Below are 14,442 nucleotides of genomic sequence, written 5' to 3' on the forward strand. Positions count from 1 at the left end.
AACCAAGGAGGTTAGGTTGATGTCCCTTTTATTCCTATTTTTTAAAAACAAAAATCCAAACAAACAAATGCACCAGTAAGTAAGAGGTAACCACTTAAAGATAAAAGTGGGCTTTTGGGAGCTCTTTGGGTGATTGCTGTCACGAGTTTTGCATCTGTGTGAAAATTAATTCAGATTAATATGTTGACCATGGAGTGGTCCTTTTATTCATCATCTTTAAGACGAGACCAATATACATACGTTTTTATACATACTAAAAATGCTTAATGCAATGTCAAATCTGGACAAACACCATTCCTGAAAATTTAGTGAAAAATTCCCTTGGAAATCAGTGAAGTTAGACACAAATCTGAAATAACCCTTCCATGTGCCACTCTGCTCTCCCCCAATCTATACATGTCCCTCTCTTTTCTCTGCCAGAATCAAAGAAAACAACCGACAGGAACTCACTTTTCCCTTTGAGTCATTTTGTAGCCTGAAGATATCTCTGACATCAGGAATCTGGTGCTGTTTGTTTTTTTTCCTCATGGTTTGTGTGACAGTCTCTATTCGCTTTTCCACTGCAGCTTTCTGGGTTCGGGTCAGCGTGGATAAAAACACCACACTTTCCAGGGAGTCGCCAGAGCTCTCTCCAAACAGATTTGACAGACCTGCCTCCTTCAGCCATTCCTCTTCCAGTTCTCCCTCTGAGCATGTCAAAGAGAAAAAGGCACAAACATTGGCTTTCAATTACTGCCAAGCACATTGGATGTTAATGACATGATATAGTTAATATAACTCACAGAAAGGTACTAAGGGGATACACAATTAAGAATTAATTACACTGTCATGACTTGGAGAAAAGCTATTGTTTCTAAAGAGCCTCAAAAGCTTTAATATATGATATCAAAGTTTTTAAAGTAGTTAATCCCATACAGATTGCTATGTGGCAATCTTTATAATAATCTATAGCACTTCCATTAAAATCATACACCATTTTATAAATGTACCTAAATAAAAATGTGTATGGGGAAGTCTGAAAGCCAGATCATTGCTGCTTCACTGATTTTTAGTTCAATACTCAATCTTTTTAGCTCTCGTACTGACATGATTCTGCCCACTTTTCTTGATACATTAATCCTACAGCCTTTCACTAGCTCAATTTAATGAAGGACAAACCAGCCTACATGAGTCACCTTAATACTATTTTTTCATCAGTTCTCATGACATGGTCTCCAGCCAGCTGACAGCCCACAAAACAATTTTTGCTATAGTCTTAGAGCTGATAAGGTATCCTTTATTGACAGATCACTGCATGTGAAAGAAGAGAAAGCTATTAAATATTGTCACCAATGGCAAAACTTCTGTTTCTGAAATCTGTATCTCCCTAACGATATTTTCTAAAAAACACTAAGTTCTGTCTGTAGCATTTGAGGTTGTGCTGAATGCCAACTACTCTTCCAAATGTTCGAGCAATATTTCCATTTATCAGATATCTAAAAATACTCCAAAGCTGGCATGTCAACTTCACTATTGATTGCATTTTACCACTGTGCTCAGTGCACGTCCAAGTGAGCACCTTAATAGTAACAGCATCCAGAAAACAGACACCAAAATTCAAGTATGAATTTTGCTATGGCTGTGCAGCCAAATCCTGAGCCTCTGACGAGACTCTCGGGTTATGTTATCAGGACTGGAAAGAGGGGCTACACCCATTCTCCAGGGCAGCTGTGAGCAAGGTGTATCTCCTCTCTCCCCTGCCTTGCCCTTGCCTGGCTGAGTTTCAGGCCAGCGCCCACCCAGGCAGGCCCAGCAGCCAGATGCAGCATCCCACACTCTCAGGAGTACTCATGCCCAAGAGAGGTGCTACACATTAGACAAGGTGAAGAGCACAACAACATTTGCTCAAGCTGATAACTCAACTGTGCTGACTCACTCAGCTTCCCACCAGCCAGCTGCAGTAATCAGGAGGAAGAAGGCTATGTATAAATCTAATGGAAATGGTGGGGCTGGGGATGCAGAGCCTCAATGCACATCCACATCAGTGAGCTGCAGTAAGAGAAGAGGTTCTGCACTGCAGAACGATGGGCTCTGCTGCTCTGGAGGAAGCCCCATGTCTCCATCAGAAAGCCCCATAGCTCCCTGGTCACAAGGATTGGGAACCTTGCTGCTTTCTCCAGGGGCCACGTTGCTATGCTCTTCGGAGCAGTGACTTTTCAAAGTGCTTAGGGAGGCAGAAGGGCAAATCCCTTTGAAAGCTCATGGAGCACATTCTTCTCGCTTATGTGGAGGCCATACCAAAATGCCAAATTCACATTTTAATTTACTGAGACTGTGGGTCTCTTGTAAGAATGGGGGAGACGCAGACACTGCATTGTTAAAAAATAATTTTTGAGAGAAAACTGGAATTAAGGACATTTCTCCTGTTTTTATCTAACCAAAAAAAAAAAAAAAAAAATTGCCTGACCTCTAAGTCCATGCCCCAAGGAGTGGCCTATAATTTATGCTTCTGAGAAACAAAAATAGAACAACTGAACAATCACAATAGTTACAAGTGTAGAAAGTTACTCACTAAACTTAAACCGGTTAATCATTGGCTTGTCTTCTAAAGCGTGAAGTTTCTATCCACAATAGCTACAATAACGAACAACATACACAAAGAGCGAAAGGGTAAGTTAGTTCAACAGCAAACTGCAAATAAAGCTTCAATTGTTGTGATTTGCAAGTACAGGCACCTTTCTGATATTCTGCAAACACCATTCAAAGGAAAACCAGCCTTTTACTTGTCTCTGATAAAACTCTCTTTCAGGGGACTGCCTGTTTCTGGGGATATGCATCAGAGGCAACAGAATTTTCAAAGCAGATGTTCAGGAGTGACCTCCTTTTTTGATCTGTGTTAGGTGGGTGCCATCTCTTGAAATAAGACTTGAAGAAAAATCCCTAAATCAGCCAACTGATGAACATTGACAGAACGGATTTCATTACCATCTGGCTCTTTCACTACAAGTGCTACTCGTTCCTCGTGATTATTTCCTCTGGTTTCGTGGATGTTTTCAAGTTCTTTCCAGTAGTCATCCATAGACAGTTCATCCAAGGAGTCCTGGGATCCTGAGCGGTCAAATGATGCTCCATCGGGGATCTTCTTGGAATGGTCATGGTTCATTGTATACTGTCCAGTGCGACGGCTATAAGCATAAATCAAAATGAAATTCTTGGTTAACATCCTAAGATACAGGATGTATTAATACATGTGAAGGCAGCATGAATTGTGTCAAAGTATCAAAGCAAACCATTGTCAACAAGCAAACCAAGATATTAAAAATTACTTTGAGTATCTGGAATGTATTTTCAATTTACTCTTTCTGCTATATATATTGCCCAATCTGGAACAGCACAGGAGTCAGTCTTAAAAGTAAATAATGAATCCAAGTTCAAGTAATCCTTGTTACACAAACCTTTAATTCAACTCTGAACAGTCAGGCCCACAAAATTCATGGCATGTGTCTTCCTAGAATCACCACTTAAAGAATTTTGCAAAAGTGCCTTTCTGCCTGCCTAAATTCGTACAGCTTGACAGTAAAATTACTGTTTCCCTTTGCTATTCTGCTCTTATTTTTCATTAATATTTACTCTGGTATCTATGACCTTAATTACAGCTGGGAAAGGACAATGTAGAATTACTGCAGTTACAGTTTGTGAAGTAAACTGGGGAGTCCAAATGTTTAATAAAACCATAGAAACTATTTGTTTCTATCTTGCCGCCTCTTTGGCTGAAAGCTTACCATTTTTATAGTTTGACATTACTGGCTTTTGGTTCACCCTGCCAAATGTATATTTGCTAAGGTTTCCAAAAGGATCTTTCATCTTAAATATAGCTGTGGCTAGAAAAAAACCCCAAAAACAACAAGCTGAAACCTCTAGGTCTCATTTTGACCTCATTAAATCACTGGCAAAAATGACCACTGACCTAGTAAAGAATTCAACTTAAAAAGGACAGAGGTTGTAATGATGTCATTGAAGTTACAGGTCACCCTTAGGGTCAACTACACCAAATCAAAAGCCACAAACTGAGTCAGAGTACCAGTTGATTAAATAAGTAGTGTCTGATTTAACTTCAGAGTTATGCCTACTTTTTGTCAAGGTAAGATTGGACATGATGATCTTCAGTGATCTTTTTCTAAACTAAGTTACTCTACTACTGTAACAGTATATCAAAATTCTTCCTTGTATTAAAAAAAGCACTTCTTTGTATTTCAGGAAGATACAGAGTCCTATATGACTGAATTTGTCTCCATATTCTAAAAAAGAAGACATGGTTTGGGGGTAAGTAATAAATACCACTTATTCCTAGAGAAAAAACATATCAAAGACCAAGCATTGTGAATTTATCACAATGTAAACACAGTAAATTAAATCCTACCTTCCTATCTAGCTGACTTGGCAAGTTTGTATAGTATTAAAATGAAAGTCTCTTGTCCTTACATTTTATCTCAGGACAACTGACGCTTGTTAGCTGCCCCTAGGTAAAAAAGCCATGCCTTTCTCTCTGAAGATAAGCTCCTTGCGTGTCCAAGTCACAAATCCTTTCACACCAGACATGCCTGATTCTCTGATAAGAAACACTAACCATTTGGACTTTGCCTTTAAAAGTAAAGAGCCTTATGGAAGGACTATGAGTTTCTACCCATCCTGTCTCTCTGCTCCAAGTGTAAGTTAATAAATGACAATTAATCACCAAGCTAATATGCACCTCAACACCATTGCTTAACCTGCCCTTACTTGAAAGCCCAGGGGAAAAAAAAACAACATTAAGCTTTTGCATCAATGGCAACAATAGCATCATGCTACTAGTGTATGTTACCCAATAAATACAATTTCTCCGTGTAGCTACCTCAATTCTTAAACTTCTCCTGACAGGTGTGTCCCATGTGTGACCTGTGCTGCTTATGAATTCAACATTGACCATTGCAGAAAGATGTTCATGGAGTCACAGCAGTGTCCCCAGCAGGCAATCTGGGTGCTGAGTGTGGTCAAAGCAGGTCAGACTTCCCAGCCCTTGACCAGCCTTGCCTCCTCCTTCAGCTAGAGGTGCTCAGGGCAGACTGGGTCTCTCTCACAAATACACTCGGGACATTTGCACTGCTGCCTGAAGGAGGTCAGATTTCAGCTTATCATCACTCAGTTTAACCCTGTGGAGCCACTCAGCAGCTCTTGGGTGGCCTTTTACCTTTGGAACAACCTGCTCTCACTGATCCACCTCAGCTGAAATTTAACCACCACCACACACCATGAAAAAAAATAAAACTAACAGACTGAATACATTCCAAGCATGCACTCTGAGGGGCTGTGGCAGGCTGAGGTGGGATAGGCTCCAATGTGCCGTGGCTCTGTGCCACACTGACAGCGCAGAGCTACTCCAATCCTTCTATAAAAGCAAGGCTTGTCACCTTCCCAGACTGAGTTCTGTCTCTGAGAAGAGAAGCCTGCGTCCTGAAATGCAGAGCTGACACTCCGCACAGAGCACTCAAGGCCACTTTCAGGCTCCTACGAGCATTTGCTGTACATCACAAACACTCCATTAACTCTCGGAGACAGTGCCCTGCCTTTCAGTCTCTGGTCACAGGGCTGCTCTGCTCGACCAAATGTAAGCGGCTTTTCTTGTAAGGCTCCTCCTGGCCTGACCTTTCCACCCCTCATTAACAAACCAATACAGCAACTCCTAATTTTGAGCAGGCAGTTCTGCCACGTCTTGTTGTGAAAGCCCTCCAAGACAGACGGACATCAATGACCAGGGGATCCTGATGAGAAATATTCCTGTAAAAATCTCACCACTCTGCTGTGAATCTCTCCTTCAATATCTGTGTTGTTTTAGGCCCATTCTCAGCTGCCAGACTCAACCCCAACCCCAGCAATGCTTGAGCTCCTCACAAGCCAAGTGCCACACCACCCCCATTCAGCTCACTGATTCCTTGTCTTCCCTCATCAGACTCAACTCCCTATCCCCAGTTTCTGTTCAGACTGCAAACCCTTTCAAAGCCATCTGCATTTGTTCATAGCCACAGTTCACATTTCTGCAGGCTAGGACAGAGAGAGGCTCAGGCTCAGAGAGAGCAAGTGCTAAAGCTCCATCTGACAGAGCAGATCAAATCTTGTTTTCACTTTGTTTGGTTCAAGGTTTCTTGCCTTGCATACTTCACCAGAGAAAGACACTGATGAAGCAGTATTTGGTGCATAATCTGCATAGCAGTGGCTCCAGGCATCTTCATGTCTGTCTCTCCTGTGAACCTCTCCCTGAGTACAAAAAAAGGCACAAACAAGACCTTTTGAGGATAATGAGGACAGTGTTGATATCACAGACTTGGTGTAGATGAGAAAGGAAAAAGTAATTTAAAAATTTCATTGCATATGGAAAAATAGGCTGCCAATTAAGATTTTATTTTTAGATATCTGTTGACAAGAGCAAAGAACATGGGTCTTCTGCTGTGACCTTCCACTAAATTCAATCCTTCTCCAAACTTATCCTTAGTAAGCACTTGTTGTACATTACACAATAGAAATCCTGAGGTGGAAACATGTTAAGGCCAAGAACAACAGAGAGGAGAAGGGGAAAAGCAATCAGTAATAATATTATAAGGAAACTGAAAGTGAGAGATCTTTTTAAAATAATTAGTCCCACATTTATAGACTCATTAAAAATTATTTTTAAAATATTTCAAGTGCCCCATGTTACAAACTTCGAAATTTTGTAGAAAACTCCTTTCCAAAAAACTATCAGTAGGAAATAAATACAGCTCATTTAAAAAAAAAGCTATTACTGAAGTTGCAGAAAACAGGTTACTTCTCCAGCACATTGTTGTTTTCAGGTGTCCAGTTTATCTATTTAAAGTTTGAAAAATGCAGCTGCTTTTCACAAGTATCTTAAAGGAGATCTTTTTCTTTCCCCTAGAAAATGTAAGGTACTGCTAACACACGCAGTCACTTGAACCAATTTTCAAGCATTTCAGACTGCTAAATAGCAAGCTTATTCACCAGCAGTTTCTTTACCCCCAGAAAACTCGTATTTCCATTAAGGTCTTCACTAACAACACACTCAAACCTCATTAAAATCTTATTACCATCTATTTTCACTTACTTGTAAATAGTTTACTCTTCAAATAGCTTTACAGGGAGCAGTGTAATACTCTCATTTCCAAATGGCACAGTCAGTTCTGACCTCTGATACTCAGACACTGCCCTTTGCAGCCGATGAGATTTTTGCCTGTTTATCTCAGTACAAAACAGAGCCTCCAGGTATAAAACTCACTCCTCAATATAGTTATTGCAGTGTCTTACCAAATTTAATCTTCTTGTCCCACCCACCAGAGATGCATTTTTTTATTGGAAACATCAAGGATGCGAGACAAAGCACTCCAGGTCCTCCAGAAGGGAGCCATTAAAAACAATTTTTTAATGAACACCATTCATTATACTTACAAGGAAAAAACCCAGATTTGGGTTATTTTACTAAGTACTGATGTGCTTCATGTGGCAAGTACTTAAGGGAGAAGAACTGCATGCAAATATTTTCTTCACAGCCTTTCCTTTTGTGACCAACTGTGTCCTTTCTCAGCCTTTAAGAAAATATGACTCTATATTAATCACTGATTTATGCCATAATAAAAATGTGGGTTTTTTTCCAGTTCTGTCAACCTGATTTTGATTTCATCAAAACCCATTTTATAATAGTGCAGTTGTCTTTATTTCTTATCTTCTTCCCTGTGAAAACTAAATCTCCCGTCTGTTCCACTGCCTTTTTAGCAATTCATTACTGATATTTGTCACATGTAAACTACAACAGCCAGAGATGAATCAGTTAGTAAGGTGCACTTCCACTGACATTTCAGATAAATTCACTTTGCAGAAAGCTAATTTTGTCCTTAATCCCCTTTTTCTCACTTGAGAATGAAGGACTATGTTGTGTTCTAGAACAGTGAGTGATGAGAAAAAATATAACCTTTGTAATTTTTGTAGTGCTAACCACTAATCTTGGATCTGAATATAACCTTTCACAAAAACATAATTGTATAGGCACCATAACTGCATGGTATTCTTATATACTATATATATGTGTATGCATGTATTAGATGTGTAAATATACTGAAAGGCAGAAATACTAAAAGTAAGGATACTCATCGTCACAAAAACTAGGGAATACAAATGTACTGTTGAACCAAATATAAAAGATTAACACTGCTAAAAGAGATGGGCAGTTCCTCTAACAGGATTATTGCAGGAATGCTCACTGACTCTAGGAAAGGACAAAATCCAGCTACTAAATAACGTACAAGTATGAAGCAAAAAGACACCAGTTTCTATAATCTGTTATTTTCTTCTTGGAAAGAAACGCAACAATGGATGAAACACAAGTGAAAGGGAGGAGAGGGAAACACCTTTTCAGCCTACAATTCAGGAATTTCTGTACAGGGTCCTTTTATCTACCTACTTTTGCCAAATTTTGGAATTCAAAATTCAGGCCTAGATCTTTCCTGAATAAAAACTTTCATACCTATATAAAGTGTCATGAGGGCAACAAGGGAAAAGGCTATCAACTTAATTACTGGGTCTAATCTCAATTTGGATTCAACTCTTTGGGGTTAAACAGATATGGTCCTTTTCCACAGCTGCCAAACAAAATATATGAGAGTTTTAAACACTGTCTTTAATTCAGTGCTCTACAAGACTAAGAGTTTCCCAAACATTTGTTTTTATCAGCCAATTTCCAATACCAGTAAAAGTACAGAAACTCGCATTAAGTGTGTTGGGTTTGGAGTAGTTAATTTTATTCATGGTGTCTAGGACGGGGCTGTGTTTTGAATTTGTGCTGAACACAGGATTGATAATATAGAGGGGTTTGTCATTGCTATTTTGTCATTGGTTTTGTGTTATGGCCTTTTCTGCTTTTTGTACTGCCATGCTGGCAGGGATGCCAAGAAGAGGCACAGCTGGGACAGCTGACTCAAACTACCCAAACGGATATTCCAGACCATATGACATCATGCTCAGTATATAATGTGGGGAGAAGAAGGAGGAAGGAAAGGATACTTGGAGTGATGGTGTCTGTCTTCCCAAGTAACCATTACATGTGATGGGGCCCTGCTCTCCTGGGGATGGATGAACACCTCCCTGCCCATAGGAAGCAGGGAATTAGTGCCTTGTTTTGCTTTGCTTGCATGCATGGCTTTTGCTTTCCACATTAAACTGCCTCTGTCGCAAACCCATGAGTTTTCCAGCTTTTACCCTTCTGATTCTCTCCCCAGTCCTGTTGTGGGGGAGTGACTGAGTGGTGCTTGATTGCTGGCTGGGCTTAAACCACAATATCAAGCGATGTAATTATTTGTCAAACTGAACTATTACATATCCTTAAACTGTACACTTAAAATACAATGTTTGGTCTTAAAAGTGTCTTTAAATCCTAGCCATTAACCATTGCTATTGGAATTCTTGTACAGGCAATGTCTTGAGCACTGCTGCCCTTCAGACACATCTTCTGGCACTACAATAAACTAGCACTTAGAGTTATACAAAACAACAAAAACGTATCTGGCTACAGCTACATTACAGCAGCAAATTCTGCAATGTCCATGCAAAGAGAGTCATAAAAGCTATTAGAAGTATTATTGCAGCCATACATTGAGCTGATACTGAGGCTCACTGATTCTGGACATCACACCAAAACATGCTTAGATGTGTTAACCTGATAAACAAGACACACAAAGAGAGGGGGAGAAAAAAGGGGTGGGTAGCTGGCTCAGAGAGGTGAAGCCTGCTGTTCAAACTCATGGTGTAAATCAGAGACTGAAACAAGAATAATTCTCAGATCTCTGGAGTCTTTCACCACTGGACCACTGAGTGTTAAAGATTGAGATCTGACCCTATGGCATATTGCAAGACAGATAAAAGGAAGCTTTTCTGTTGTGGGTTTGTGATCGACTCCAGCACTGTGGCTATAAATAAAATAGCACTCTCAAAGAACAATTATCTTGTTGACATAGGAGTTACAAAGTACAGTAATCTGTGTAAGTAATTTTAAGTTTGTACAAAGGCTAGCTAGATTGAAACAACCAAAAAAATGCCTATGAGTACTGTGGTTCATTTTGAAAACTATTTATGGAGCAGTCGCATCCATGAGATGCTGTGCCCTTAAACATAAATACAGGACTTCTTAAGTTCCATCTAATTTAAACAACTAAACAGATAAGGAGAGGGAAACAGTGTGATCTCCTGTCCCACTTCTCATCCTGAATGCTGAGCTAGAAGAAGTGTGGGAATAACTCAAGCTCCTAAACCCAAAGCTCTCCCCATCCCTCCCCTGCTTTCAAGAACCCAAGCAGCACCACAAGATGCAAAAACTTAACTGAATTAATCAAGAAAGCTCTAATCCAACAACTACAGCAGTTCCCTGGCTTCAGCTCCCCATTCTTGGTTGGATCACTGGCCTGGCAAGCGATTGCCAGACCTTCCTATAGCCATGCTGCCTACCAGAAGGGCATCCTAATTTTTCATGATTTCTAGGAAAAGCTGCAGTTTTTTATTACCAAATCACCTATTCTAGTGGTTTCAACCTAATGTTTGAGACACTTTTGACACACCATCCCTTCACACAGTATCCAGCATTTTGCGGGGCAGTTTTGAGCATTTTTCAAAGACTTCTGTAAAAAAAAAAATCAAGTTGGAATTGATGTGCCCATCAAAGCAGGTTGTCCTAAAATAACTGAATTTTGCATAAAGCCATAGAATAGTGACACCACTTAAATGAAGATAAATTGTTTTTTGCAAATGGAAATGTCTTCATCTTTTTACAAGACTCAATGTATTAAAACGTGTTTCTATTTAATTGATAGCTAAAACCTTCCATCAAACAAAAGTCAGTATCACACCTTTCAGAAGCAATAGGTAACCCTTGAGCAAGACCCAAGTCTGGACATTCAATGTCCAGAACAATGCAAAAATATTTCTTACCAACTTTAAAGAGCTTAATAACTTTTACAAGGCATTAGAGAAACTTCAGTCTGGGCTTGTATGTCTGTTTTTCATTCTGCCTCCTAAATTTTGTCACCCATTTTAACAGCTGCATCCTTTCTTTTCTACCTTTTCTGACATTTGCTCTTTCCATGACTGACTTCAAACTCTCCTGCAATTCAGTCTTTCCAGGAAAATCATACAGAACATGGAAAAATAACAGTAAGGAAGCAATGTAATTTACAGTATTTTTTGTGAAGTGACTCTTAGCATTCCTTCTCTCCCAAATTAAATAGTTTCATTTTGGCTACTCCATAACCTTATGGAACATTTTGAATGTCAACTGCAATCAAACTTCTCCAAATCCCCCTTAAGCTCCAAAGAAAAGCCAGAGAAGCAAGAACTGAGGCAAAGCTCTGTTTTCTTTCCAAAGAGTACAAAGTGATTGCAAAGAGGGTATAAAACAGTACTCACTTTCTAAATGAGCATAAAAAAGGCTGAGCAAAGAAAATCAGGTCTCTCAGGCTTTTTTGTAATACCATCAGCTGCTGTTAATACCTGCTCAAAACTGCTCTGGAGATTAACAACAACAACAACAACAAAAAAAAAACAACAAAGAAAACCGAAACCCAACAAAACCAAAAATCCAGAAAACCCCATCAACTGGCATTTTAAACCGCTCCATGAATAATAAATACAAACAGACCAAAGTTAGGGTTGCCAGACTCTAAGTTAAAAAGTGTATATATATACACTGTATTGCTTCCAGCCACATCCTCATCACTATTTATATAAGATTGTTTTTACCTTCATGCACATAACCTTACTACTTTCCCAGCCCCAGCCTGCCACTGAACAAAACAGGAAGGAAATTGTGGCAATGGCACAGGCTATTACACTTAGCATTCTAATCCACTACACCAGAAATGGGAGATTCCAGATATGATGCCAAAACTTAGTCTGCCTGCACTATATGCAGCACTTCTAAGAAGATTAAAATATTTTACGACATTCCCTTTGACAGGACCTCATGCTCCTACACAGCCATTTGGACTCTGTTTTTCACTTCTGATGAGATAAATTATAATTATAGTAAGTCGATACATATACATACTCTATCTAAAATGAATAATAAACTCACCTTGAATATTGTGTGCAGTTTTGGTCATGGCAATATAAGAACAATATTAAACTATTAGAGAGCATCCAAACGAGGGCAACAAAGATGGTGAAGGGCCTTGAGGGGAAGCTGTATGAGGAGTGGCTGAGGTCACTTGGCCTGTTCAGGCTGAAGAAGAGGAGACTGAGGGGAGACCTCATTGCAGTTACAACTTCCTCGTGAGGGGAAGAGGAGGGGCAGGCACTGATGTCTTCTCTGGGGTAACCAGTGACAGGACCTGAGGGAATGACCTGAAGCTGTGTCAGGGGAGGTTTAGGTTGGATATTAGAAAAAGGTTCTTCAGCCAGAGAGTGGTTGGGCACTGGAACAGGCTCCCCAGGGAAGTGGTCACAGCATCAAGCTTGTCTGCATTAAAGAAGTGTTTGTACAACACTCTCAGGTACATGGTGTGACTCTTGGTCTGTCCTTTGTAGGGCCAAGAGTTGGACTCAATGATCCTTTTGGGACCCTTCCAACTCAGCATATCCTGTGATTGGTGGTTCTGATACAGATCAATGGCACCCCATGTATGATGTATGGTGTAAAATGATTTATTAACAAAAGAGGGGCTAGAACTATAACATATTCACTTCTGAACAGTTGCCAAAGGAGTTATTTGCTATGCCATCTCAGGTTATTTCAGGAAAAACATGACCTTGTTCCACTCCACGCAAAGCAAGAAAGAATTCAGGATTGACAAGTACAGCCATAAAGCCTCTCCCCACAAAATGATTGCACCCGCTGCATTTCCTTTTTTCAGGGGGGACTGCTGCATTCCAGTATCCAAGCTGTCCAGCTCAGTGCATGCTTTTACCTTTATTCTCCAACCATAAAATGCAGAAGCCTGCTTTTTTCTTTTAGAGAAAGGTGAGTCACAAGGACTCAGATGTGGAGATTATTTAAAACCCAAAACCATTATGACATAACATATTATCAGACTTGCAATAAAATTATCACAATCTAGCTAAACTGAGAAGTACCAGAAGAAATTGGTTTTGGTTTTTCTTCTGTACTGACAAAACGAAGTAGACCACATTGTCTCAGGCCCTGACATTCTGACCCTCTTAATTCTCATTTGAATGAAGACTCTCAGAGTCTTAGGATTCACATTCCTATTTTTTGCACATACATACCCATTTCTCTTCAAAATCATTCATTTCAGAAAGAAAACCAGCTATTCCTGGGAGAGTAAAATCCACCAGAAGGGAAAACAAGGGGACAATGGAATGTGAGTGACCTGTATAGGTAAAATCACAAAAGTGGCACCACATCAGAAGCCAGTTTGCAAGTCATGCACACCTTTGGGAGAGCTGGAAAAGCTCACACAATCCCATGTTCCACTGAATGAAAATAGAAGTCAATTTCCAGACTCAACAAACACACAGTATATTTCCCTTATATTCAACCCTAATTGTTTAAACCTAAAGTCAAAAAAAAAAAAAAAATTGCCTACCATATATAAGGAAAGGAAGTATCTCACTTGAATCTCCTTCGTGACATTTTTGGCTCTGTCTCATGGTCAACTGACCTATCTTTCTCATTCCTTCCAAATGCCTTCTGTATCACCTGGCTTCATATGGGCACAGATGTTTTCCTCTGCAGTTTTGATTCTTTTCATTCTCTACAATTCATATCAATGACAAAAATGTATGCAAAATATGTTCCCTGTAACCACCCTCATGCTGCTTATTGGGAAAATACTCAAGCATATAATACACATTTGAAAAGTACACTTTTTTTTTGTAATCTTCTAAGAGAACCACTGGAACTAATCTTATCCAAAGAAGAGAATAAAGTCTGTGTGAGATCACTTCAGGCTCCACAAATATCAAAGAGAATAAACCAGGAAGTGAAACAGATACAGTATTTGTAATTCCATTATTGAGAGGCAGAGAGGAAAGATTTAAATAATTTATTTTTCTTTTCACACTGGAAAATATAAGCATGGCAACAAAGCCCGATTTAAGATATCCTGGCAAATACCAAGATCATTTAGTAAAGTACAGTTAGAGCCATGAAATGATACTAGAGCTACTTTTGTGCCTTTAAAAGCAATTAGTTCTCTAAAATCATTAGCTCTTACCATTTTAAAGGACCTCCTAGTTAGGCCTATAACCCTGTTACTTGCAAATATAAGGCTTACAGCACAATTCAGTAATTTTGTTTATGCTTGAAGGAAATTGGCATGCATTCATAGTCAATTTATTACAATATAATCCTTACATTCAGAATAAATTGTAAATTAATTTTTATGAGCATTCCCAAACAAGGACATTCATGCAGGAATCTAAAGACATTTTGTAAGG

General features: G+C 39.4%; 1 protein-coding gene across 3 annotated transcripts in view; it reads right to left on the reverse strand.

Moving 5' to 3' along the window:
- ARHGAP18 (Rho GTPase activating protein 18) overlaps positions 1 to 14,442 on the reverse strand; it is a 95,209-nt gene that overhangs the window by 36,310 nt on the left and 44,457 nt on the right. For 2 of the 3 annotated variants that reach the window (XM_032101711.1, XM_032101710.1), the window contains exons 2-3: positions 2,965 to 3,164; positions 451 to 686 (exon numbers count right to left, since the gene is read on the reverse strand). In XM_032101711.1, coding sequence (XP_031957602.1) covers positions 451 to 686; positions 2,965 to 3,164 — 436 coding nt within the window. Of the gene's footprint in view, positions 1 to 450; positions 687 to 2,551; positions 2,614 to 2,964; positions 3,165 to 14,442 lie in introns of those variants that run through there. The other variant, XM_032101712.1, reaches the window with a different exon arrangement.

The sequence above is a fragment of the Corvus moneduloides genome, chromosome 3 (genome assembly GCF_009650955.1).
Source record: "Corvus moneduloides isolate bCorMon1 chromosome 3, bCorMon1.pri, whole genome shotgun sequence".
Classification (NCBI taxonomy): domain Eukaryota; kingdom Metazoa; phylum Chordata; class Aves; order Passeriformes; family Corvidae; genus Corvus; species Corvus moneduloides.